Source organism: Chlorocebus sabaeus, chromosome 19, assembly GCF_047675955.1.
Source record: "Chlorocebus sabaeus isolate Y175 chromosome 19, mChlSab1.0.hap1, whole genome shotgun sequence".
Taxonomy (NCBI): Eukaryota; Metazoa; Chordata; class Mammalia; order Primates; family Cercopithecidae; genus Chlorocebus; species Chlorocebus sabaeus.
The window spans coordinates 4,392,644-4,416,873 of NC_132922.1; the positions used below are offsets into that span (position 1 = coordinate 4,392,644).

Genomic DNA, 24,230 nt, shown 5'->3' on the forward strand with positions numbered 1-24,230 from the left:
CAGTTTTGACAACCAAGAGGTCTTCATCATTGTCAGGCCCTGAGGTCATGCCCTGGATGAGAACCACTGGGCTAGTGAGACGGGAGCTCAGCTAGACGGAGTCCTGGTAGCTTCAGGTGGAGATGCAAGACCCTGGGCCGGGGCTTGAGGCAGCAGCCTCTACGTGGGCGGCAGGTGGTCTTCAAGGGGCACTCGGCATCCATCACCTGGCCGGGGACGGTGCTGTGCTTGTGGCGATCGCCGTGCTGGCCACATGTGGCTAGACCACACGCGGTGGAGCCCCATGCCTGAGCTGGCTGCTGCAGTCCTCGAGACCCTGCCCCGGCACTTTGGCTTCCTCTGGTTCTGGGGATTCTGAGACGGCGCGGGGCTGTCTTTGGCATGCTGCGGAAAGTGCTTTTATAAAGACAGCATGAGGCCTGGTTGCAACAAACCTCCTCTGGACGACCAGCCTCTGCTTCTGTTGAGCCAGAGGATCTAAGTGCTTTGAGATTTCCACGACCTTGAGATGACCCCTAGGTCCTGCTGTCATTGCGGATTGCTCACCTGTTGCTTGTCAGGTCATTCAAAACCTCTTGGGTCTGTGGTGTACATTAAACCCCAAAGTCCCAAGGAGAGTGAGCAGCGTGCCCGCAGAGCACCCCTGGGGTCCGGGGAGCTTCTCTGTCTGCAAGTGTTCTAAAAACTCAAGGGCTTCCACCTAGACACTTGTGTCAGGGCGCGATTTTTTCATGGGACTCTTCCTGGGCTCTACAGATCTGCCATGGTTAGACAGTTGTGTGGGCCCCTGGGTGAGGTCACGTGACCCTCTCTTTCCCTCCCTTCCATGTTAATTGAGTGCCGACTACAGGCACAGAATCCAACTTACAGAAACGAACTCGGAAGGTATTTAATAGAATAGAAGGTCCTCCGACAGTGGGATGTCAACAACCATTGCCAGCAGTGCAGTGCGGTTCTGTGCAGTAAGGTCCTCCAACAGTGGAACATCAACAACCATTGCCAGCAGTGCAGTGCGGTTCTGTGCAGTAAGGTCCTCCAACAGTGGAACATCAACAACCATTGCCAACAGTGCAGTGGGGTTGTGTGCAGTAAGGTCCTCCAACAGTGGAACGTCAACAACCATTGCCAACAGTGCAGTGGGGTTGTGTGCAGTAAGGTCCTCCAACAGTGGAACATCAACAACCATTGCCAACAGTGCAGTGGGGTTGTGTGCAGTAAGGTCCTCCAACAGTGGAACATCAATAACCATTGCCAACAGTGCAGTGGGGTTGTGTGCACTAAGGTCCTCCAACAGTGGAACATCAATAACCATTGCCAACAGTGCAGTGGGGTTGTGTGCACTAAGGTCCTCCAACAGTGGAACATCAATAACCATTGCCAACAGTGCAGTGGGGTTGTGTGCACTAAGGTCCTCCAACAGTGGAACGTCAACAACCATTGCCAACAGTGCAGTGGGGTTGTGTGCACTAAGGTCCTCCAACAGTGGAACATCAATAACCATTGCCAACAGTGCAGTGGGGTTGTGTGCAGTAAGGTCCTCCAACAGTGGAACGTCAACAACCATTGCCAACAGTGCAGTGGGGTTGTGTGCAGTAAGGTCCTCCAACAGTGGAACATCAATAACCATTGCCAACAGTGCAGTGGGGTTGTGTGCAGTAAGGTCCTCAGACAGTGGAATGTCAACAATCATTGCCAACAGTGCAGTGGGGTTCTGTGCAACGATGAGGGGAGGAGCTCCCAGGATATTGTTACTAGATTTTAAAAGCCCTAGTTAGTTGTAGGGTGTATTTTATTTTATTTTTTATTTTATTTTATTTTATTTTATTTTGAGATGAAGTCCCACTCTGTTGCCTAGGTGCCTCTGTCGCTATCTCAGCTCACTGCAACCTCAGCCTCCTAGGTTCAAGCAATTCTCCTGCCTCAGCCTCCTGAGTAGCTGGGATTACAGCTGTTCACCACCAGACCTGGTTAATTTTTGTATTTTTACTAGAGATCAGGGTTTCACTATGTTGGCCAGGCTGTTCTCGAACTCCTGACCTCGAGTGACCCACCTGCCTTGGCCTCCCAAAGTGTTAGATTACAGGCGTGAGCCACTGCACCCAGCCAAGCCTGGTTCTTTTAATGGAGTTAGGATTACAGGCATGAGCCACTGCACCCAGCCAAGCCTGGTTCTTTTAGTGGAGTTAGGATTACAGGCGTGAGCCACTGCACCCGGCCAAGCCTGGTTCTTTTAGTGGAGGGTGGCATTTAGAACTCCAGATCTGAGTGCTTGGTGTGCTCATTGCTTTGTGTTGTCTCACTCCCAGTGTCTCTTACTGGGCAGAACTAGGACCTAGACGTCTGTGTAGGTGTGTGTGTGTACATATACACACGCACACACGCTTCATATTGATTCTTTTTTCCTATTTATCACTCCCTATTGGAAGCCATAAACTTCACTGCAGCACTGCCGCGTTTGCCCTGCTCTGCACGTTCATGTCCCCCTGATGCCGTCCCAGCCCATTCGTGCTGCTTGGTAACAGGACACCGAGGTTGGGTACTTACAAACCGCAGAGATTGATTTCTCTGAGTCCTGGAGGCTGGAAGCCTGAGCACCTGCAGGTTTGGGGCCTGGCGAAGGCCCATTCCTCATAAATGGCAGCGTCCGGCTGTCCTTGCGTGGCAGAAGAATGCAAGAGGGGGCCGGGCGCGGTGGCTCAAGTCTGTAATCCCAGCACTTTGGGAGGCCGAGACGGGCAGATCACAAGGTCAGGAGATCAAGACCATCCTGCCTAACACGGTGAAACCCCGTCTCTACTAAAAAAACAAACAAACAAACAAAAAAACTAGCTGGGCGAGGTGGCGGGCGCCTATAGTCCCAGCTCCTCGGGAGGCTGAGGCAGGAGAATGGCGTGAACCCGGGAGGTGGAGCTTGCAGTGAGCTGAGATCTGGCCACTGCACTCCAGCCTGGGCGACAGAGCGAGACTCCGTCTCAAAAAAAAAAAAAAAAAAAAAGAATGCAAGAGGGTGGACCCACTCCTGTGGGCCCTTTTACTGAGGCCCTTATCCCATCCTTGAGGGGACCACCTTCATGACTTTACCATCTCCTAAAGGGCCCATCTCTTGACACTATCCCACTGGCCATGAAGTTTCAACACGTGAACTTTGGAGGACACTTCAGACCGTAGCACCGCCAAATTCATATATTGAAATCCTCAACCCCAAGGTGATAGTATTAGGAAGTGGAGCCTTTGGGAGGTGATCGGGGTCTCCCATGAGTGGAATGAACGTCCTTGTAAAAGAGCCCCAAGACTGCCCCTCACCCCTTCTGTCATGTGAGGGAGTGGCAAGAAGGTGCTGGTCTAGGAACCAGGAGGCAGACCCTCCCCAGACGTTGAATCAGCCAGCACCTTGGTGTTGGACTCGCAACCTCCAGAACTGTGAGAAACAGATGTGTGTTGTTGACAAGCCACTCAGCCTCTGGTATTTTGTTACAGCGGCCCAAGCAGAGTTAGAGTTCATTCTTGTTGTTTTTCCTCTTCTATATTTGTAAATCTTTACCAGTTAGGAACCTTGTTCTCGTTTTCCTCGGTATAGTTATTGATTTTTCTCAACCTTCCATTATTTAAACAACCTTCCAACCCCACCAGGCCGCAGCTTCACTCAGCCCCCTCCCCAGCTGCCCCCTCCCCAGCTGCCCCCTCCCCAGCCTTGCTGCTCTGCCTCACTCAGCCCTGATGGTACCAGCTGACTCCAGCAATTGGAGATGGGTCTGCATAGAGACTTAACCGAAATATTTCATTATTCAAAAAAGAAGGGAGGAAGGGAAGAAGGAAGGTTTTTTAAACAAATTTAAAGGGAATAAAAATCCTAAATATGAAAAGCTGTGGGATGCAGCTAAAGCAGTGCTGAGAGGGAAATGTATAGCACTAAATACTTACATTAGAAAAGGGAGATGTCTCAGATCAGTAATCTAAGCTTTTACTTCAAGAACCTAGAATAAGAATAAAATAAACCCAAAGCCAGCAGAAAGAAGGAAATAATAAAGAGTAGCAGTCAGTGAAATTGAAACAACAAAACAATAGAGAAAATCAATGAAATGAAGAGCTGATTCTTTAAGAAGATTAATAAAATCTTTTCAAAGAGGGAAAAACTTCTGGTGTGACCGATAAGGAAAAAAAAGAGAAGACAAATTACTAATATCAGGAATAAAATAGGCTCTGTAGACATTAAAAGGGATAATAAGGGAATAATAAAAACCACTCTACATGAGTACATTTAAAACCCAGATGCACGGACCAACTCCTCAAAAAACTACTACTCACCCAAGATGAAATCGGTCGTTTGAATGACTGTATAACTATTGAGGAAATAGAATTTGTAGTTTAACATTCGCAAAAAGGAAATCTCCAGGCCCAGATGGCTTCACAAGAGAATTCTAACAAATATTTAAAGAATTACGTCAATTCTGCAACGTCTCTTCCAGAAAATAGAGAACAGTTCCCAGTTCAGTTCGTGAAGCATTACCCTGATTCCAATACCAGACGAAGACAGACGAAACCAAACCCCAGACCACTGTTCCTCATGAATATAGATGCAATTCATGTTGACGCAGAAACCTGCACGCAAGTGGTACAGCAGCTTTTCATAATATCCCCAAATGGGAAACAGCCCAGATGGCTGTCACTGGGTGAATAGTTAAACAAACTGATATGTCCGTACCATGGAACAGGGAATACATCTTAGCACCAAACAACTTCTCACTCTGCTGAGTTGGAAAAGGCAACCACCAAAGGGACCATACTGTGTGATTCCATTTGTATGACATTGTGTTTTTTTGTCTGTGTCTTTTTTTAGACAGAGTTTTGCCTCGTATCCCAGGCTGGAGTGCAGTGGCACGATCTCAGCTCACTGAAACCTCCACATCCTGGGTTCAAGTGATTCTCCTGCCGCAGGCTCCCCAGTAGCTGGGATTACAGGCACATACCACCATGCTCGGCTAATTTTATATTTTTAGTAGGGAAGGGGTTTCACCATGTTGGTCAGGCTGGTCTCGAACTCCTGACCTCAAGTGATCCGCCCACTTTGAGTTCTCAAAGTGTTGCGATTACAGGCATAAGCCACTGCACCTGGCCTTTATGACATTCTTAATATGACAAAATAACAATGGAAAACAGAGTAGCGGTTGCCTGGTATTGGGCTGGGGACAGGAGGGAAGTGGGTGTGGCTATGACAGGACCACAGGCAGGGTCCTTGCAGTGATGGAACGTTCTGTCTCGACTGTGTCAGTGTCTGTACCTGGGTTTGATATTATACTATCTTTTTGCAGGGTGTTTCCATGGATGGAAATTGTAAGGGGTACATGGGATCTCTCTGTATTATTTTTTACAATTGCATGTACATCTAAACTTGTCTCAAAATAGAAAGTTTCATCAAAATAACTTTTAGGCCAGGCGTGGTGGCTCACGCCTGTAACCGCAGCACTTTGGGAGGCTGAGGTGGGAGGATCGCTTGAGCCCAGGAGTTCAAGATCAGCCTGGGCAACATAGGGAGAACACATTTCTTCAAAATATAAAGTCAAAAAAAAATTAGCCGGGTGTGTGGTGCAGGTGCCTGTGGTCTTGGGAGGCTGAGGAGGATCACTTGGGCCTGGAAGGTCGAGGCTGCAGTGAGCCATGATTGTACCACTGCATTCCAACCTGGGTGAAAGAGTGAGACTCTTGTCTCAAAAAAAAAATTTTTTTTAAAGATTTAAGGCCAGGCGCGGTGGCTCAAGCCTGTAATCCCAGCACTTTGGGAGGCCGAGACGGGCGGATCACGAGGTCAGGAGATCGAGACCATCCTGGCTAACACGGTGAAACCCCGTCTCTACTAAAAATACAAAAAACTAGCCGGGCGAGGTGGCGGGCACCTGTAGTCCCAGCTACTCCGGAGGCTGAGGCAGGAGAATGGTGTAAACCCGGGAGGCGGAGCTTGCAGTGAGCTGAGATCTGGCCACTGCAGTCCAGCCCGGGCTACAGAGCAAGACTCCGTCTCAAAAAAAAAAAAAAAAAAAAAAAAAAAAAAAAGATTTAAAATATATGCTGGTATATACATATGTTTTTTTCTGAAGGATAACTCTGTGCTCTCTAAAACAACAAACTTGTGTGGTTTTTTTTGTTTGTTTTGAGATGGAGTCTCACTCTGTCACCCAGGCTAGTGCGATCTCAGCTCACTGCCACCTCCACCTCCCGGGTTCAAGATATAAATATGATTCTCCTGCCTCAGCTTCCCGAATAGCTGGTATTACAGGCGCCCACCACCACGCCTGGCTAATTTTTGTATTTTTAGTAGAGATGGGATTTCACCATGTTGGCCAGGCTGGTCTCGAACTCCTGACCTCAGGTGATCTGCCTGCCTCGGCCTCCCAAAGTGCTGGGATTATAGGCATGAGCCACCGCACGCGGCCCAAACTTGTTAATAGTTCTCATCGGATAGCTGTTACAAGGTCACAAACTGCCTAAAGCATGGAGTCTTAATCAGGTATTTATTATTCCTCGTGATGTAGTGGTTTGGCTGCTGGTTCTTCTGGTCTATGCAATTCAGCCAGGGCTGTGTGAAGGCCTCACTCATATGACCTGGCCCTTAGCCATGGCCGCTGGGGCCCCTCATCTTGCAGCAGGCTAGCCTGACTGCTCACCTGGTGGCAGGGGGTTCCTAGCAGCCAGAGAGGGCGAGTCCCAGTGCACGGCGCTTTCCAGGACTTCTCTCCTGTCCTTGTGCCCTGATGTCCCGTTGCCCAGGTCATGTGGCCAAGCCCAGCCTCTAGGGTAGAGACGTGGACCATTGGTGGCAAGAACCAGGAGGTGGCATTGCAGAGGCCAGACGTGCAGTGCAGGAGGCATCGTGGCGGCCCTTATGGCAAAGGTGGATACCAATGGGAAGAAGGATGCAAAGCGAGGTGGATTTCGTGTTCCTTTTAGGCCCTTCTGTGCCTTCTTACATGCACTTGAGTTATTCTTTGTATTAAAAAAAAATAATACAGCAGTTCTCTGGGTCCTGGGATTATGAGCCATTTTTGTTTTTTTCTTTTAAATATTCTGTTTAAAAAAATCATTGGAGGGCCAGGCACGGTGGCTCATGCCTATAATCCTAGCACTTTGGGAGGCCGAGGCAGGCAGATCACTTGAAGTCAGGAGTTCAAAACTAGCCTGGCCAACGTGGTAAAACCCCGTCTCTGCTAAAAAATACAAAAAAAATTAGCCAGGCGTGGTGGCAGGTGCCTGTAATCTCAGCTACTTGGGAGGCTGAGGCAGGAGAATCACTTGAACCTGGGAGGTGGAGGTTGCAGTGAGCCAAGACCGCACTGCTGCACTCCAGCCTGGGTGACAGAGTGAGACTCTATCTTAAATATAAAACAAAAAATAATAAAAAGATAATTGGATTTATAGAATATGTAAGATAAAGAAGCTAAACTTTTACAAAGTTAATTAAGCCTTGCAAAGTGTATAAAATCCTTACGACAGAGGAGGCAGCCACGCAGGCTCATGATTTTGCCCCACTGTGGCCTTGTTGGCTGTGCTTCTGTCTCATAGGAAGTTCCATGTTTAAGAGGAGAGGATGGGGATACTCCCCAGGTGTTCCGTGGCTGCGTGAAAGGTCACGCCCTCCCTGGCTTCTCCAGCCCCAGCAGGTGCTCCTTAAATCCAGTAGTGGGGCCTCTGCGAAGGCAGTCGGCACGTGGTCCCGTCGGGTGGTGAAGTCTGCGACCACTGCCTTTACTTACCCTGCGTCTCGCACTCAGGATGTTCCTGCCTCTTTGAGCCGAAGTCATGGGGGCATAGAAGCCAACAGAGGGGCCTTCGGGTGGCCAGCGAGCCCTGCCAGAAAGGTGGTGCGGGGCCCTGCCTGCAGGCGCTGTGGCAGGTGGGGGTGCCCCGCTGCTGGTGTGCGATGTGACAGAAATAGATAAGTCACTTGGTTTCCGTTCCCAAACACGGGCCTGGTCAGGTGGTAGAACGTCACTTGTTACGGAAACATGGTGATTCCCAGGGGCAGGCGCCGCCCCACCCTGGGCCTTTGTATTACAGAACCCTGTTATGGAAAGTCGCCCCAGGTCTGGGGCAGCCCTCAGTTTCACGCCCGGTTGAGGTTGCTTCCTGTCTGGCATCATAGCCACTGTCCTCCAGCCTCTGTCTCACCTGCATCCTTCCCACCCCACCCTGCCCCTCACTGCTGGGGCTCTGGGATGCCCTGCCCCGTGGCTGCCTCCCTCCCCTTTCTGGGCTCCCAGCCCTTCCTGCCTCTGCCCCCCAGCACCTCGGCAGGGAAGGTGGTGGTGGCTGAAGGGTACTGACTGATGTCCTGTCTTGTGCCAGGCTCGCGTGTGTCCCCCACGTGATCCTCATGTCAGCTCCTGGAGGAGGTGCTGTTGCTGTTTCTCAGATGAGGAAACTGAGGCACAGAGTAGATGACGGGAGGGCTAGGGTTAGGCAGAGCCACGGACCCAGCATCTCTCACCCACCCGTGTATTCGCTGCTCTGGGACGTACCATCCCAGGGCTGTCGTGTTTTCCTGCCGTGACCATCCCTGGGCCCCACCTTCTCCCTGTCTTTTCCAAGCACTTCCATGCTCTCTCCCCTAGTTCAGCCCTCTCCCCACCTTCATCTTATCACACGGATTCTGAGCATGTCACCCCTTAGTGGCTTGCAGACCAGGAGGGAGGGGAGGCTGGTCAGAAAGGTCGTCAGGGCAAGAGGAGGCAGGGGGACTGACCACAGGAGGAAGGGGGTCCTGTGGGCCCAGATCAAGGACAGAGGGGGGATTATCAGGTCTTAACAGGAGCAGGCCGTGGCTTTGTATGAGCATGTGTTAGTGTGCAAGCTGCATGTATGCACAAAGTGTGCAGTGAGTATATTGTACAAGCAAGCTTGAGCATGAGTGTGGGTGAGCATGTGTGCACACAGTGTGTGCTAGTATGAGTATGGACATGTGACTGCACGTGTGTGTGCACATGCAAGTATGAATGACATGTGAGTGGGTGTCCACATGTGAGTGTGCATGTGTGTGAGTGCACCTGGGCGAGTGGGCACACGAGTAAGCACACGTGTAAATGTGGGTGAGTGCACATTTGAGTGTGGGTGAGCATGGGGTAAATGTGCATGTGTGCATGAGTAGGTGAGTGCATGAGTGCACACGTGAGTGAGTGCACATGAGTAGCTAGGTGTGCATATGAGTGCACCCGTGTGAGTGGGTGAGTGCACATGTGTGGGTGAGGGCACATTTGGTGTGGGTGAATGTATATGTGAGTGAATGTGGATGAGTATGCACGAGTGTAAGTGTGCACATATGAGTGTGCGTGTGGGGGAGGGCACATTTGTGTGGGTGAGTGTATATGTGAGTGAATGTGGATGAGTATGCACAAGTGTGGGTGTGTGCACATATGAGTGTGCGTGTGGGGGAGGGCACATTTGAGTGTGTGGGTGAGTGTATATGTCAGTGTGAATGTGGATGAGTATGCACGAGTGTGGGTAAGTGCACATGTGTGAGAGTGTGTGTGGGGGAGGGCACATTTGACTGCGAGTGTGGGTAAGTGCACGTGGGTTTGAGTATGCACGATTGGGTGAGTGCACACGAGGGTGACTGCACGTGTTCGTGGGTGAGTGTGCATGAGTGTGGGTAAGTGTGCATGTGTGAGCGTATAAATAAGTGCAGTGACGTATTCACAGTATGAATGTGAGTGACGGCACATGTATGGGAGTGTGCATGTGGGTATGCACGTGAGCGTGGGTAAATGTGCACGAGTATAAGTGCCTATGCGTGGGTGAGGGCACACTTGAGTGTGAGTGGTGAGTGTGCACATGTGGGTTTGAGTATACACGAGTGTGGGTGAATGAACAGGAGTGTGAGTGGGCGAGTGTGCACATTTCTGGTAAGCGTTTTCTCCTTGCTCAGAAAAGTCGTTTTGGAGGGAACTGTAGCCCACCTGCCATCCTTCCACAAGCTTTGTCCTGTTTTTCCTGGGACACTCAGGCTACTGTGTTGTGGGGGCTGAGCTCAGAGGCCCCATCCCAGGCACTCTGTCCCCGTGCCCGTGTGGAGGAGGCCCCAGGAGGCTGCGGCTCAGAAGTGTGCACTCCCCTTGTCTCGCTTGTCAGGATTTCTGCAGCTGGGAGTAGCAGTAGGATTTAGATGCCTCCCGCGTGTAGATGAACATGAATTAGATGAACGTGAATGAGCGGCTCACTGGGTGCTTGAGGGTCGCTCAGTTTGTACCAAGCAATTTTTTGTCTATGAAACCCCCAAAAGAGGGAACGTGTTGCTTTCCAATAAGGCGCTGTATCTCACTGCATGTTGGCCCTTCATTTGTCATTGGCAAGCAGACCCCCCTCTGAGCAAATCCCCATAAATTCCCAGGCTCCCAGAACACCTGGGGGAGCAGCCTGGCTGCAGAGGAGACCTGGTCCCAATGGCTGAGCCCCAAAGGGGCAGGGCTGAGATGCCCCTGGCTTCCTCCCGCGGAACTGGAGGCTTTGGTCAAGGGTCTGGCTCAGTGGGGGCTGGCACAGTGCCCTGCTGGATCATTTCCAGAACAAAATTAACTACCACGGGGATCATGGAGCCCTGGAGGAGGAGCTTATCTCCGTCCAGCGCTGAGCACGCATGCCCAGGGGACTCCTGCCTCCGGACCCACGGTTCTTGCGTTTCCAAATGTACTGTACGTCCATCAGGAAAGCACAGAGCTCCTCGCTTTTGTCTTTGGCCAGAATCGTCAGGGAAACTGGGGTTAGACCCCCTTGCCTGAGAAGTAAAAGGCTTTGGTGTGATTTTTTAAGAATCTGCAGGTGACCAGTTGGTTCTGACCTTTGTCGAAAACTTTTCTGATGCTCCACAATAAGCCTAACAGCACTCTGCATCACCTTCTTGGGTAGTTGAATAAATGGAGGAAATGGCGTGCCAGTGACAGAACTCCGAGCTGCAGGTGACTGTGTGTCTCAGCTCCTGGGGAAGACCCTGCGGATTCAGCGGAGAGGTTAATTGCATGAGCTGCTTAATTGCTTTTTTTTTCCTTTAAAAATGTAAAAATCAACTTTATTATTTTATTATTGTTATTTATTTATTTATTTTGAGACGGAATCTTGCTCTGTCACCCAGGCTGGAGTGCAGTGACGCGATCTCAGCTCACTGCAACCTCCGCCTCCCGGGTTCAAGCGATTCTCCATCTCAGCCACCCAAGTAGCTGGGATTACGCCCCCACCACCATGCCTGGCTAATTTTTTTGGTATTTTTTTTTAGTAGAGATGGGGTTTCACCTTGTTGGCCAGGCTGGTTTCAAACTCCTGACTGCAAGCGATCCGCCCACCTCGGCCTCCCAAAGTGCTAGGATTACAGGTGTGAGCCACTGCGTTCAGCCCCTATATTATGTTATTTTAGTATAGGGAAGTGTTCAAACAGCAAAACTTGAGAGAACCACTTGCACGTCATCTTTTTCGAGAAATAACAATAGCAGCAGACATGGCTGCAAGCACTTCACACGTATCATTCATTTCATCCCACGAGGAAGATGTTATTTTTACCCCCAGTTGTACAGCCAAGTCCTGGCATGCGGGGAAGTCTTGTGACTCTCCCAAGTAGGGGCAGGATATGAACCCTTGGCTTTAAGGTGGATGTTCGTTGGAAGCTGTGGCCACTGCTGTCCTGTGAGCCCCTGCCGGCCTTGGGTCCACCCAGCTGGACCCTGAGTTGAGAACGAGGATGATAGTAACATCAGCCACGCCAGTTCAGACAGTGCAAAGAGTTTCAGATCTGTCCTTTTGTTTCATTCCCAAACAGCCCTAGAGATAGCAGCTGTGCACTTACACACTTTCTAGAAGAGCCTGCCTAGGCTCATAGAGTATGTCTTCTGCCCTGGGTCCCTGGCAGGTGAAGGATTCAGGAGCACCTGCCCCACTCAGCTGGAGCTGGGCAGAGGAACTCAAGGTCCCCTTACAACCTGGGATAGTGTGGAGCCGCCCTCCCCACCAGGTGCCCCAGTGGCTCAGTTGGGCTTCCAGACGGTTTGCTGCTCGCAGCCCTAGGGGATGCCGCACCCTTTGAGCCAGGTCATCAAAGGCAGCCGGCAGTCCCTGTGTAGAGGGTGGCTACCCGGCGGAACACGGTCCTGTTACCTGCCTGGGGGTATTGGGACCCCCCAGGCAGTAGCAGCTTGGTCTGAGGTTTGCGTTCTGGCAAAGTCCTGTCCGAGGCTCCTGGGAGTCCGGCTTGAATTCTGGAAGGTTGCGTGCATCTTCATGAATTTGCTCCTCGTGACCCTTCCCACCACTTTCCCAAGCAGCTTCAGAGAACTGCGGTGACTGCCTCCAAGGGAGGGCTTGTCGTCTCCGTGCCAGAACTGGCACAGGGTCTTGCCCACATTTCCTGGGGCATTTGTCAGCCAGTCAGGCCTGAACCTTGTCATCTTGAGAAATGACAGCATGGAACGTTCAGTGTTGCAGTTTGACTCTGTGCAGACATTCCTGAGGTCCAGCCATCTGTGAATTCTTTGATATGAACGTTGGTTAATCATTTCTGACACAGAGCATGAATTCATTCATTTCCTAAGACGTGCCCCTCCCACCCCCACACCGCCTTCCCCTGCCACCTTCCCCAGCGTTGAAACCGTACCCCCACCGGCCTCCCAGTGCAGAATGGTCTGCAGCAGGTTAAAAGGCTGGAGAAATGTGAGCACTTCGTAAGGACCAAACGCTTTTGTGCGCACACAAAAACTCCCTGCACTGCGTAGAGCGGCTGAGTGGAAGCCAAGGGGGAGGGCTGCACGCAGGGAAGAAAATACCTTGAAGGAAAAGAAGAGGAGGCTGGACCCCAGGGATGACTCCTGCAGCAGGAATCCGGATCTGCACAGCTTGGTGCCTCTGGGCCATTCCTCGCAGTGCTCAGCGGCACCATAGGTTTTTTCTCAGGTGGCGACAGGAGTGAGATGTGGTCTTTCCTCACTAGCTCTGTTTCTGCCTGCCCCAGGGAGCCTGTGCCGGCCAGGGTGCCCGCTGAGGGGTGTAGAGGCACCATGGGCAGCCCCTGCTTTCTCCAGTTGCTGTGCGTGCTGCCTGCCTTGCTCGGCCTGAGTGACCAGGTCCAGCTGCTGAGCTTTACGTCCTGGAAGCGAGGCCTGGGAATTGAGGCCTTTCCCACAAGGGGTGTTGGTGCAGGGGTTGGGGGGGTCCTCTGGGTCAGGCGGGCTGCTGCGCAGTACCCAGCTGAGCCCTGGGAGGGCGGGTGCCAGGGCGCTGATGCCTCCACTGTGCTGGCCTTGGCCTATCCTGTGCCCGGAGCCTTCCAACACAAGAATTGAGAAAAAACTCAGATACGACCATGTGGCCCCCTTCATTCCCACACTGTCTTTTTCTTTTGTATAAATATGTGGCAGACTTTAAAAATTCCTCTTAGAAATGTGAGGGGGCGGTTCGTCTGTTTTATTCCTTATCTCCCCGACCCGTATCATTCATCGTCGGCTGCGACCCAGCCAAGCCACCGAGTGCTTTTCCTGGCCAGATGCTGCCACGCCAGTGCCCTGCGGAAGCTGCTTGAGCTGCTTTCTCTGTGTAGAACTCAGAGGCGGACGCGCCGCCCCACATTCTGGAGCTATTACCACCACACAGTCTGTTCTGTGCTGCCGCCTCGTGCTCCACGCCAGCCTTTCAGCGGAGACGCGCTTTGTCTTCCTTTGACAAAAATGGAGGACCTGAGCCCACACACACCTGCTGTTGTCTTCACCTGTCCCCATTCAAGCCGCCTGTGTAATTGTCTGCGCACCTCTCCACCCCTCCCAGAGACTGTTCACCTCTCTAACTGTGTTTTATCACTCGTAGCCGCCTGGCAGGAAGGTCAAATAATGCATTTTCTCTCCATGTCAGAGGGAAAAATGGGAAGGATCTTCCCAAAAGTTCTTCAGATGGAGAGTGGCAGGTGGCTGGGGAGGGGAGGATGCAAACCCAGGAATTTTTCTTTTTTTTTTGCCTTATTGAGGTGAAGTTCACATAGCATAAAATTAAGTTTTAAAGTGGCATTTAGTATATTCACAGTATTGTGCCATACCGCCTCTACTGAGGTCTAAAATATTTTCATGCCATCAGTTGACCAATAGTAACTTTTTAAAAAATAATAAAATATTTTCATCACCCAGGCCGGGTGTGGTGACTCACACCTGTAATCCCAGCACTTTGGGAGGCTGAGGCGGGTGGATCACTTGAGGTCAGGAGTTCGAGACCAGCCTGGCCAACATGGGAAAACCCCGTCTCTACTAAAAATTCAAAAATTAGCCAGGTGTGGTGGTGCATACCTGTAGTCCCAGTTACTTGGGAGGCTGAGGCGGGAGAATCGCTTGAACCTGGGAGGTGGAGGTTGCAGTGAGCCGAGATCTCGTCACGGCACTCCAGCCTGGGCAACAGAGCGAGACACCACCTCAAAAGAAGTATTTTCATCACCCCATACCATTAGCAGTCACCCCCCCATCCTCCTCCCCGAGCCCCTGGTAATACCTGTCTGCTCTGTGTCTGTGGATGTGCCTGTCCTGGACATTGTGTAGAAATGGAGTTGCGCGGTGTGTGGCCTTTCGTGTCTGGCTGCTTTCACCGAGTGCGATGTGTTCCGGGACCCCTGTGCCGTCGTGTGTCAGCGCTTTGTACCTTTCGGTGGCTGGGATTCCGGTGCAGGGATGGGCCACAGTTTGCCCACTCATCTACTGATGGACAGCTAGGTGGTTTCCACTTCTTCTGAATTGTAGATAGCAACGCCATCAACACTCATGAACTGGTTTTTGAGTTCCTGTTTTCAGTTCTGTTGGGTATACGCCGGGGGGAGGTGGTGCTGGGTCATGTAGTAGTTCTGCGTTCAATGCTTTGGGGAACCCCGCCGTGCATCTCAAGCCACCCACAGCACCGTGTCCATGCACTCCCTGCCTCCCCGTCACTTGCTGGCCTCAACTGCAGAGTAGACGGTCAGCCTGTGCGTTAAACCCACACTCACCGAGAGGCGGGAGAGTGGACGGTCAGCCTGCGCGTTAAACCCACACTCACCGAGAGGCGGGAGAGTGGACGGTCAGCCTGCGTGTTAAACCCACACTCAGCGAGTTGCGGGAGAGTGGACGGTCAGCCTGTGCGTTAAACCCACACTCACTGATAGGTGGGAGCTCACCGAGAGGCGGGAGAGTGGACAGTGAGCCTGCGTGTTAAACCCACACTCACCGAGAGGCCCGAGAGTGGACGGTCAGCCTGCGCGTTAAACCCACACTCACTGAGAGGTGGGCATCTTAAACCAGGGCCCCACTCAGCACCTATTCTGGGGCGGCAGGAGAGGGATGGGCCATTGGGAGTCTGTGATTGCTTCTCCAAGCAGCAGGGACCTCAGACCCCATGAGTCCCCCCGCTCCTCCGTGCAGCCCTCCTGCTGGTGGTTCCAGCTCTCCACCTGAGAACATTCGGCTCTTTCATCAAAAGTGCTGTTACTTTTGACCCAGTGGCTGCCGGCGGGTCTCTCTGGGAGTCAGAACCGAGCAGCACATGCTGGGTGCTGTCTATCAGAGACCATTTCCTAAACGCCCTCTGCCTGCTGCTGTGATTCACGAAGGCCAGACTGAACTCGGGTGTCCTAGCAGTGGGCATCTCACATGAGTCCGTGCCACTCGAAAAACAAGCATGGGGCCGGGCGCGGTGGCTCAAGCCTGTAATCCCAGCACTTTGGGAGGCCGAGACGGGTGGATCACAAGGTCAGGAGATCGAGACCATCCTGGCTAACATGATGAAACCCCGTCTCTACTAAAAAATACAAAAAACTAGCTGGGCGAGGTGGCGGGCACCTGTAGTCCCAGCTACTCGGGAGGCTGAGGCAGGAGAATGGCGTGAACCCGGGAGGCGGAGCTTGCAGTGAGCCGAGATCCGGCCACTGCACTCCAGCCTGGGCGACAGAGCGAGACTCCGTCTCAAAAAAAAAGAAAAGAAAAACAAGCATGGACTGTAGTGGTTTTGTCTTTTGCCTCCAACTTTCTTTATCCTGCTGTTTTTGCTCTGAGCCGTTGATTACTAGCAGCAGTTTACAACCACTGCAGTTTTGTAAACAGCAGCTTAGTTTCATGAAAGCCTTCCCAGTGTAAATGCTACTTACGCCCTTCCTCCAGAAGTCTCACGCCCAGCCCCAAAAATGTAAATTATAAGTTGTAAAGATAATGTGGGGCTCACACAGTGAGGGGAGGTTCTTCTTTCCCTGGGACCGCACCTCACATTTAGGCATCCCGTGATATGGGCACTTCCACGCATTTTCCAAAGTGGGCCGAGTTACAGAGCGAGAAAACAGATGATTTTTAATGCACTCACCTATCTGTTGCTTAACCAAAAGCAAAATCTTTAAGGAGACAGCTTATCAGACCTTGTGGTTTCATCAGCTGATGTAAAAGAAACATGAAAAAGGTGATCCATGCACTCAAATACCAGGGGTCATGGTAGAAGCCTCCCTTGGATTTACAGAGAAGGGTGTGTGGGAAACTCACGTATCTCTGTTGCTATCACCCTCAATTCCCTGTAACACAGAGGGGATGTGTGTTCTAATAGTAAATCATTATCTTGCACAAAAAGAAATTGAGGTACGGTGATGGGTCTCATCTGCCTTAGATGATTGGATAAGAGGGAGTAGAAACCTCAGCTGGGGTGGCCACATACAGTCGTGCAGGCTGCCCACTGCACAACTCCAGCCAGGGTGCGCTGCCTGGGTATCCGGGGTCCCCTGAAGTCCTACAACTTGGCCATCTGGCTGAGCTCCTGTTTCCGGTTCTGTGTGTCCTGCCTTTCTGCCTAGTTTCCCCGATCAAATAGATACTTTGTTCCTTTTAAAAACTGAAGATTTATTTTTGAATGAACTATGTGGTGGTGATTTTCCTATTAAAAGGCACTGAGGATGATTTAATTAAATTCCACGTTTTTACAACGATCTATTTCCAAGTTTTATAAAGAAGCATGAGATTGTATCATGCTATAAACTCAAACTGACCCCAGAACTATCAAGAGGAGGCACTGAACCCATCCTTTAGAGGGGTGGTGGGAGGGACCCTGCTGGGACTGGAAGAAAAGGTTCCCTCTGGGGTGGAGGGGGAGGCTCTGCTGCGCATTGTGTGCCGATTGTGGGGCATGGTGGTGCTCCCCTGGCAATCTCCTGGCTCATCGTCATGGCCACCCGCGGGGTGTAGGTCTTGCTATCCAGGTTGTGCAGATGAAGGACATTCTGTTGCCTGTTCCGGTTGGAGCTGGCGCCAACTGGGTTTCTGGAACTTTGAGACCCACATGAGATCTTTGAGATCCATCCGTGGCCGCATGGATCGTGCAGGGCCGGTGCTGCTTTTCCTCCTGGAAGGGCATCTGAGCTGGCTGGGTGGATGTGCTCCTTGTCCTGGGAGGGGCTGACCAGGAGATGAGACCTGTGAGGGCTGCCTGGGGACAGTGGGCTCGTCCCCAGATGGTGAACCACAGTCTCTGCGAGAAGGGAGAGGTTTCACCTGAGGTCACTGATTCAGAAGAACTCTTGTACCGAGCCCTGGAAAGTGCTTCTGGCCTAGAGAGGGAGCTCCACGCCTTAGAGGGGAGATGTGGGGCCGTCTGTGGGCCGGGCGGCAGCCTCCTGGTATCTGTACTCCAGGAGCATGAGCCTGGCCAGGCGCCATGGTCAGGAGGACACCCCCAGAAGAGCAGAAGCGGGTGTTCACAGGACGGGCCCCGGGGCTTGGGTGTTGGCTGCTGTCTTCATTTTCTGGGGCCACCGTCACAAAGTACCGTGGATAGGGTGGCTCAAACAACAGACACGATTCTCTCTCAGGCTGGCGCTTAGAAGTCAAGGCGTGGGCAGGGCTGTGCCTCCTCCGAAGGCTCAAGGGGAGGACCCTTCCTGCCTTTTCCTAGGTGTTGGTGGTCCAGGTGGCCACTGGCTTATAAACAGCTGCTCCAGCAGCTGCCTCCACAGTCACGCGGCTTCTCCCCTGCGTGCGTTTGCGTCTCAGCATCTGTTCTCTTAAGAGAACACCAGTCATCTTGGATCAGGGCCTGCCCTACTCCAGGACATCTGCATCTTAGTTAATTCCATCGGCACCAGCTCTTTGTCCAGACCAGGCCACATTCTGAGATTCTGGGAAGCAGAACTTGAGGGGGCACCAAGCAGCCCAGCACAGCTAGTTTAGGGAACTAACGGCCAGGGGCTCCTCGTCCCTTGTCCATGTGCTGCCCACCCAGTGCCGTGTCCTCCCTGCTCTGTGAGTGACAGGTGCGCCTGCTGAGGGCCCTGGCGGGGAAAATGCTGATGCCTTCTGTGCTTTCTCTTCTTACAGCCCAACATCGGCCACCTGGGCCTGCCCCACGGGCCATCCGGGGAGAAGATGGCCGTGGTGACGGTGGATGATTGTGACACAACCATGGCTGTGCGCTTTGGAAAGGACATCGGGAACTACAGCTGCGCTGCCCAGGGCACTCAGACTGGCTCCAAGAAGTGAGCATCCCAGGAGGGGAGGTCCTGGGGGTCCGCACCCCCAAACATGCTCACCCTGCAGCCTTCCCAGGGCAGGGCCCCATGCAGGCACTCTGGGTACAGTACCTTGGCGACCTCAGTCCAGGCTGGAGTCAGACTCCCTCTGCGTGGTTGGGGCACCTTCCTTCTGACATGTTAGAACCTTCTAGAATAAGTCTCCCTAAGTATGTGTCAAGATTGGCCAGGCCGACCCCAGGGTTGTGATGGCCAGCTTACAGACCCAGAGACAGTCTACGGCCCTGTCTCCACGGATCACTGACTTTGTCCCTGCAAATTCTGGTACCTGGGACTCCAGGAGTCTGTTAAGTGAAGCACTGTGTCAGCCAGCTGGTCCCAGAGGCTTACTTTTTTTTTTTCGTCATTTTGTTTTTTTCTGAGATGGGGTCTCGCTCTGTTGCCCAGGCTGGAGTGCAGTGGCACAGTCCTAGCTCACTGAAGCCTTGCCCTCCTGGGCTCAAACCATCCTCCTGCCACAGCCTCCCGAGTAGCTGGGACCACAGGCACACACCACCACACCCAGCCAAGTTTTTAAATTTTTTATAGAGACGAGATCTCCCTGTGTTGCCCAGGCTGGTCTCAAACTCCTGGGCTCAAGTGGTTCTCTGACCCTGGCCTCCTGAAGTGCTGGGATTACATGAACAAGCCACTAAATAACCACAGAATAACGAATCACCCTTTTGAAGATCATATAGATAGCCCTGATAACATCCTGAGCACCTGATGGGGGCCTGCGGGCAGTCCCTTACCTGTTCTGTCTGGTCCTGCCCACCTGGGATGGAGGCAGGATGGTGCTCTTTTGCTGGGAAGCAAACTGTGCCCTGGAGAGGTCACAGCCCTTGCCTGAGTTTGCACCGCCTCTGGGGGTGCCTCCAGGGTTCTCATTTTCTTTTTCTTTTTTTTTTTTGAGATGGAGTCTCACTGTCGCCAGGCTGGTGTGCAGTGGCATGATCTCGGCTCACTGCAACCTCCACCTCCCGGGTTCAAGCGATTCTCCTGCCTCAGCCTCCCGAGTAGCTGGGACTAACAGGCGTGCGCCACCACGCCCAGCTAATTTTTGTATTTTTAGTAGAGACCATCCTGTTGGCCAGGATGGTATTGATCTCTTGACCTCATGATCTGCCCACCTCAGCCTCCCAAAGTGCCGGGATTACAGGTGTGAGCCACCACGCCCAGCCAGGGTTCTCATTTTCTTCTGGCCTCCCTTCAAGTCCCTTCCTTTTCCTGGAAGGCCTCAGAGGCCAAAGTAAAGTATACTCCCTGCTGGCCTTGACCTGTGCTCCCTGTGCTCACATCCTGTCTAGGTGTGGACCAACCTGGGTGGGCGGGGCTTGGTGGTCACTGGTGAGTGTGAAACACCCAGATCGTCAGGACCGAACGCAAGTGTGAGCAAACTCGACACCAGACACAGGAGCCCCCTCTGATTCTGGCCTCTGCCCTCCTGCCTGCTTGGTTTCTGAAGTAGTTATGGTAGCAGAGGCTACACAGAGGCAACTGCAGAGCCCAGCCCACTGTGGCGCCGCTGCCCGGACGTCACAGAAGACGGCTTTACCTCCCCAGGTCCCTGGATCTGACCGGTCCTCTGCTCCTGGGTGGTGTCCCCAACCTACCAGAAGACTTCCCAGTGCACAACCGGCAGTTTGTGGGCTGCATGCGGAACCTGTCAGTCGATGGCAAAAATGTGGACATGGCTGGATTCATCGCCAACAATGGCACCAGGGAAGGTACGGGTGGCCATCAGGGCGTTGGGGCCACCACAGTGGCATCTGGCTGCATGTCGGCAGCACACAGAGGTCACTGCTTGCAGATCCCTGGGGAGCCGTCTTTTTCTTAGAAATGTCTGTGTCCAGCTGTGGGAAGCTCCTGGGATGGAACCCGGAGTCCAGGCTTGCCAGATGGCAGCTCCGCAGTTTCTGCAGTTTGAGGTTGCCTTGGCTTTGCTGGCCCAGCCAGCTAACCCGAGGCACACATGATCCTAGGGTCTTGCATGTGTCACCAGGTGACCGAGCCAGCTGCCGTGATGGCCTGGAGCCCTCGCGTCTCCAAACGTGGTCAGTGCGTTCAGCACCTTCTCAGTTCCCATGTTCCTGCCATTGCCACGGGTGTTCAGACCTAGTCTGACTTCTGTCCAGCCGCATGTCCATTCCATCCTGGTTTCCCACACCATGTCTGGCACTGGGGACCCCTGGCGGTTCCTCGAGTCAGGCCCTGCCGCATGCTCTGTGTTGCCAGGCTGCGCCGCTCGGAGGAACTTCTGCGACGGGAGGCGCTGTCAGAACGGAGGCACCTGTGTCAACAGGTGGAACATGTATCTGTGTGAGTGTCCGCTCCGATTTGGCGGGAAGAACTGCGAGCAAGGTGAGTGGCTGGCATCATCCATCCCCCTGCTTGTGGCGGCCTGGGAGGCATTGCTCCGTGATGTGCCCAGGACCACTGTGAGGGGATTTCACGTCCAGCTCCGGCAGCCTCTGGCAGCATATGCTGCGTTTACTGTGGACTCACTGCCCTCTCCAAGAGACTGTCCCCTGCAGAGACCCCGTCCCCAGTCCCTCAGGTGTGGGGTGGGACAGGTAGGCTGGGCCAGCAGGTCCCAGCCCTGGCACCCCCAGCCACTGAGCCCAGGGATCCTGAACCCGCCCCCGTCTGTCTCCTGTCAAGCCTGAGAGCCCCTTGCCGCGCCCATCTATGCCTGGGAGTCTGTAGGTCTTCATGCTTCCCAGGAGGGAGGTTTACGTCCCAGGGTTGGCTTCTGTGGAGCCCACGTGGCTGACTGCGAGGGCTGGATGCATCATAGAGGGGAGGCTCAGACCAGCCTTCGTGTTAAAGTGAAAAAGGTCCAGGCCCATCCTGCAGGCCCATCCCCCACCCATGCAGCCAAGAGTCTGCGGCCGCGTGATTTCAGGAGACACCTGAGGTCCCCGGGCCTGTGTCCGCAGCCATGCCCCACCCCCAGCTCTTCAGCGGTGAGAGTGTCGTGTCCTGGAGCGACCTGAACGTCATCATCTCTGTGCCCTGGTACCTGGGGCTCATGTTCCGGACCCGGAAGGAGGACAGCGTTCTGATGGAGGCCACCAGCGGTGGGCCCACCAGCTTTCGCCTCCAGGTGACTGGGGCCCCGTGCCACAAGGCACCTGCTAGGTGGGTGCCCGAGGGAGGGACCCAGGCGCTGGGCTTCCTGGTGCACACTGGGGCACTTGCTGCTCGCCCTTCCTCTGGCGCCCACCCCTGGGGTTCTCCGAAGAGGAGGAGGGGGAGTATGAGCTCTTTCTTTCCTCCGGGAGGTGGAGATGGAGTGAGTGAGCATGGGACTGGACCAACCTCGGGGCCCAGCAGAGCTCAGATGAGGTGCGTGGCAGCTCTGGTCTCCCTCTAGCCTGAGGGTTTGGCTGGGCACTGCAGAGCTGAGGGAGGTGCCGAACTTTCAGGCGGAAACAATGGGCCTCACCAGTTAAAGTGGCAGCCAGGTGCAGGCCGGGGTGGTGGCTCATGCCTGTAATCCCAACACTTTGGGAGGCCGAAGCAGGAGGATCACCTGAGGTCAGGAGTTCGAGACCAGCCCGGCCAACATGGTGAAACCCTGTCTCTACTAAAACTACAAAAAAATTAGCCAGGCGTGCTGGTGGGTGCTTTCTGATCAGGGTCTAACTCTGAAAACTACCTGGGAGGCTGAGGCAGGGGAATCGCTTGAATCTGGGAGGCGGAGGTTGCAGTGACCAGAGGACATGCCACTGCACTCCAGCCTGGGCGACAAGACTGAGACTCCATCTCAAAAAGAAAAAAAAGAGTTGCGGCCAGGAGGTGGTTGGCACCAATGCACGTCCACCGTCTCCCGGAGCTTGGCTCAGCCCGGAGATGCCTAAAGCCCGGCGTGGTCGCTGTTTGCATATTTTCTCTGTCTTGTTGGTCTTTACTGTTTTGTTTGTTTGAAACAGAAGTTTATTTGTTAGATAAAAATTCTGAACAGCTTTTAGCAGGTGATTGGAATGCACTCTTTCCTCTGGTTTCCTGCGCTACACAGTTTCCGCTCACACCTTCCAGGCTCCGTAGACACTTTGTTTGGGAAACAGTTATGAGCCCTGTCTTCTCTCATCGCGCTGCCCTTCTGCCACATCCTGGAGTCTCCACCGCGTGAGGCAGCCACAGGGACCCTCTCTGGGAGGGCGCCTGGCCCTCAGCTTGCCCTCTCGCCCTTCTGCCTGTGCATCTCAAGGTCATTCCTGTCTGTAGTGATGGTGGGGCACGGGTGCTCTCCAGCTGCTGTGTGACCCTTTCTGATCAGGGTCTAGCTCTGAAAACTCACTTGGCAATTCTGCTTCCTAAAAAGCTCCCTTTATGTCTCTCCTTAGACCTAATTCTCGGCCGGGTGCGGTGGCTCAAGCCTGTAATCCCAGCACTTTGGGAGGCCGAGACGGGTGGATCACGAGGTCAGGAGATTGAGACCATCCTGGCTAATACGGCGAAACCCCGTCTCTACTAAAAATACAAAAAACTAGCCGGGTGAGTTGGCGGGCACCTGTAATCCCAGCTACTCGGGAGGCTGAGGCAGGAGAATGGCGTGAACCCGGGAGGCGGAGCTTGCAGTGAGCCGAGATCCGGCCACTGCACTCCAGCCTGGGCGACAGAGCGAGACTCCATCTCAAAAAAAAAAAAAAAAAAAAAAACACGATAGACCTAATTCTCATACCCTGGCACGGGAGTGGCCCGTGGGAGTCGGGCCTGAGCAGGGCACTCTGTCTTGATTTGACAGATTCGTAACTGGGTTATTCTTTCCTTCTTCCTAGGTTTTTTTGTTTTTTGTTTTTTGTTTTTTTTGAGATGGAGTTTTGTTCTTGTTGCCCAGGCTGGAGTGCAGTGGTGCAACGTCGGCTCACTGCAACTTCTGCCTCCCAGGTTCAAGCGATTCTCCTGCCTCAGCCTCCAGAGTAGCTGGGATTACAGGAGCTTACCACCACACCCGGCTAAATTTGTTGTGTTTTTAGTAGAGATGGGGTTTTGCTATGTTGCTCAGGCTGGTTGCGAACTCCTGACCTCAGGTGATCCACCCGCCTCAGCCTCCTAAAGTGCTGGGATTACAGGCGTGACTCCTAGGCTTTTTTCCAAGTTTGTATACGTGTGTGTGCGCGTATCTCTGTGCAAGTGTGTGTGTGTGCGTGTCAGTGTGTATGTGCATGTGTGCGCATCTATATGTGCGTCTCTCCATGCATGCACATTTGTGCATGTCTCAGTGCATGTGGCTGTATATGTATGCATGTGCCTGCATGTGATGAGACCTGGGTGCACACGGTCTCAGAGCAGCACTGACTTCCTTCTGGTTGTTCATTATCTCTGACCAGAGTGAGCCTGGGGCGCCCTCCTGCCCTCCCTTCAGCTCACAGAGACGCTGCCCTTAGGTTATTCTCCTCTCCTGCCTTGGGGTTGGCCACATGGGAACACTCACCCTGTCCTCCCAGGATGACCCCCCCAGGCTCCTGCGGTCAGGAAGTCCCTCCCAAAGCGGGGTCTGGGCCAGCTGCGTGTCCTCTGCCGTCAGCTGTATGCCATGCGGAGCCATGCCTTGTTACCTTTCCTCCACTGGACTCTGGGCCTTCTTATGCTGCCTGGTGTGTCCTGGATGCCATCCCCCATCAGGGGAGGCTGGGCTGGGGTCAGATGGTGAGAGGTGAGATGGATTTTATGGAGTGCCTGCTCCAAGCTCTTGTTCCACACAGGGGAAACTGAG

At 53.2% G+C, this 24,230-nt stretch overlaps 1 protein-coding gene across 3 annotated transcripts in view; it reads left to right on the top strand.

The window, feature by feature from the left end:
- Positions 1 to 24,230, top strand: part of CELSR1 (cadherin EGF LAG seven-pass G-type receptor 1) — a 188,435-nt gene that overhangs the window by 114,585 nt on the left and 49,620 nt on the right. For all 3 annotated transcript variants that reach the window (XM_038007303.2, XM_073006587.1, XM_073006586.1), the window contains exons 6-9: positions 18,318 to 18,475; positions 20,072 to 20,235; positions 20,744 to 20,869; positions 21,448 to 21,614. In XM_038007303.2, coding sequence (XP_037863231.2) covers positions 18,318 to 18,475; positions 20,072 to 20,235; positions 20,744 to 20,869; positions 21,448 to 21,614 — 615 coding nt within the window. The remainder of the gene's footprint in view (positions 1 to 18,317; positions 18,476 to 20,071; positions 20,236 to 20,743; positions 20,870 to 21,447; positions 21,615 to 24,230) is intronic.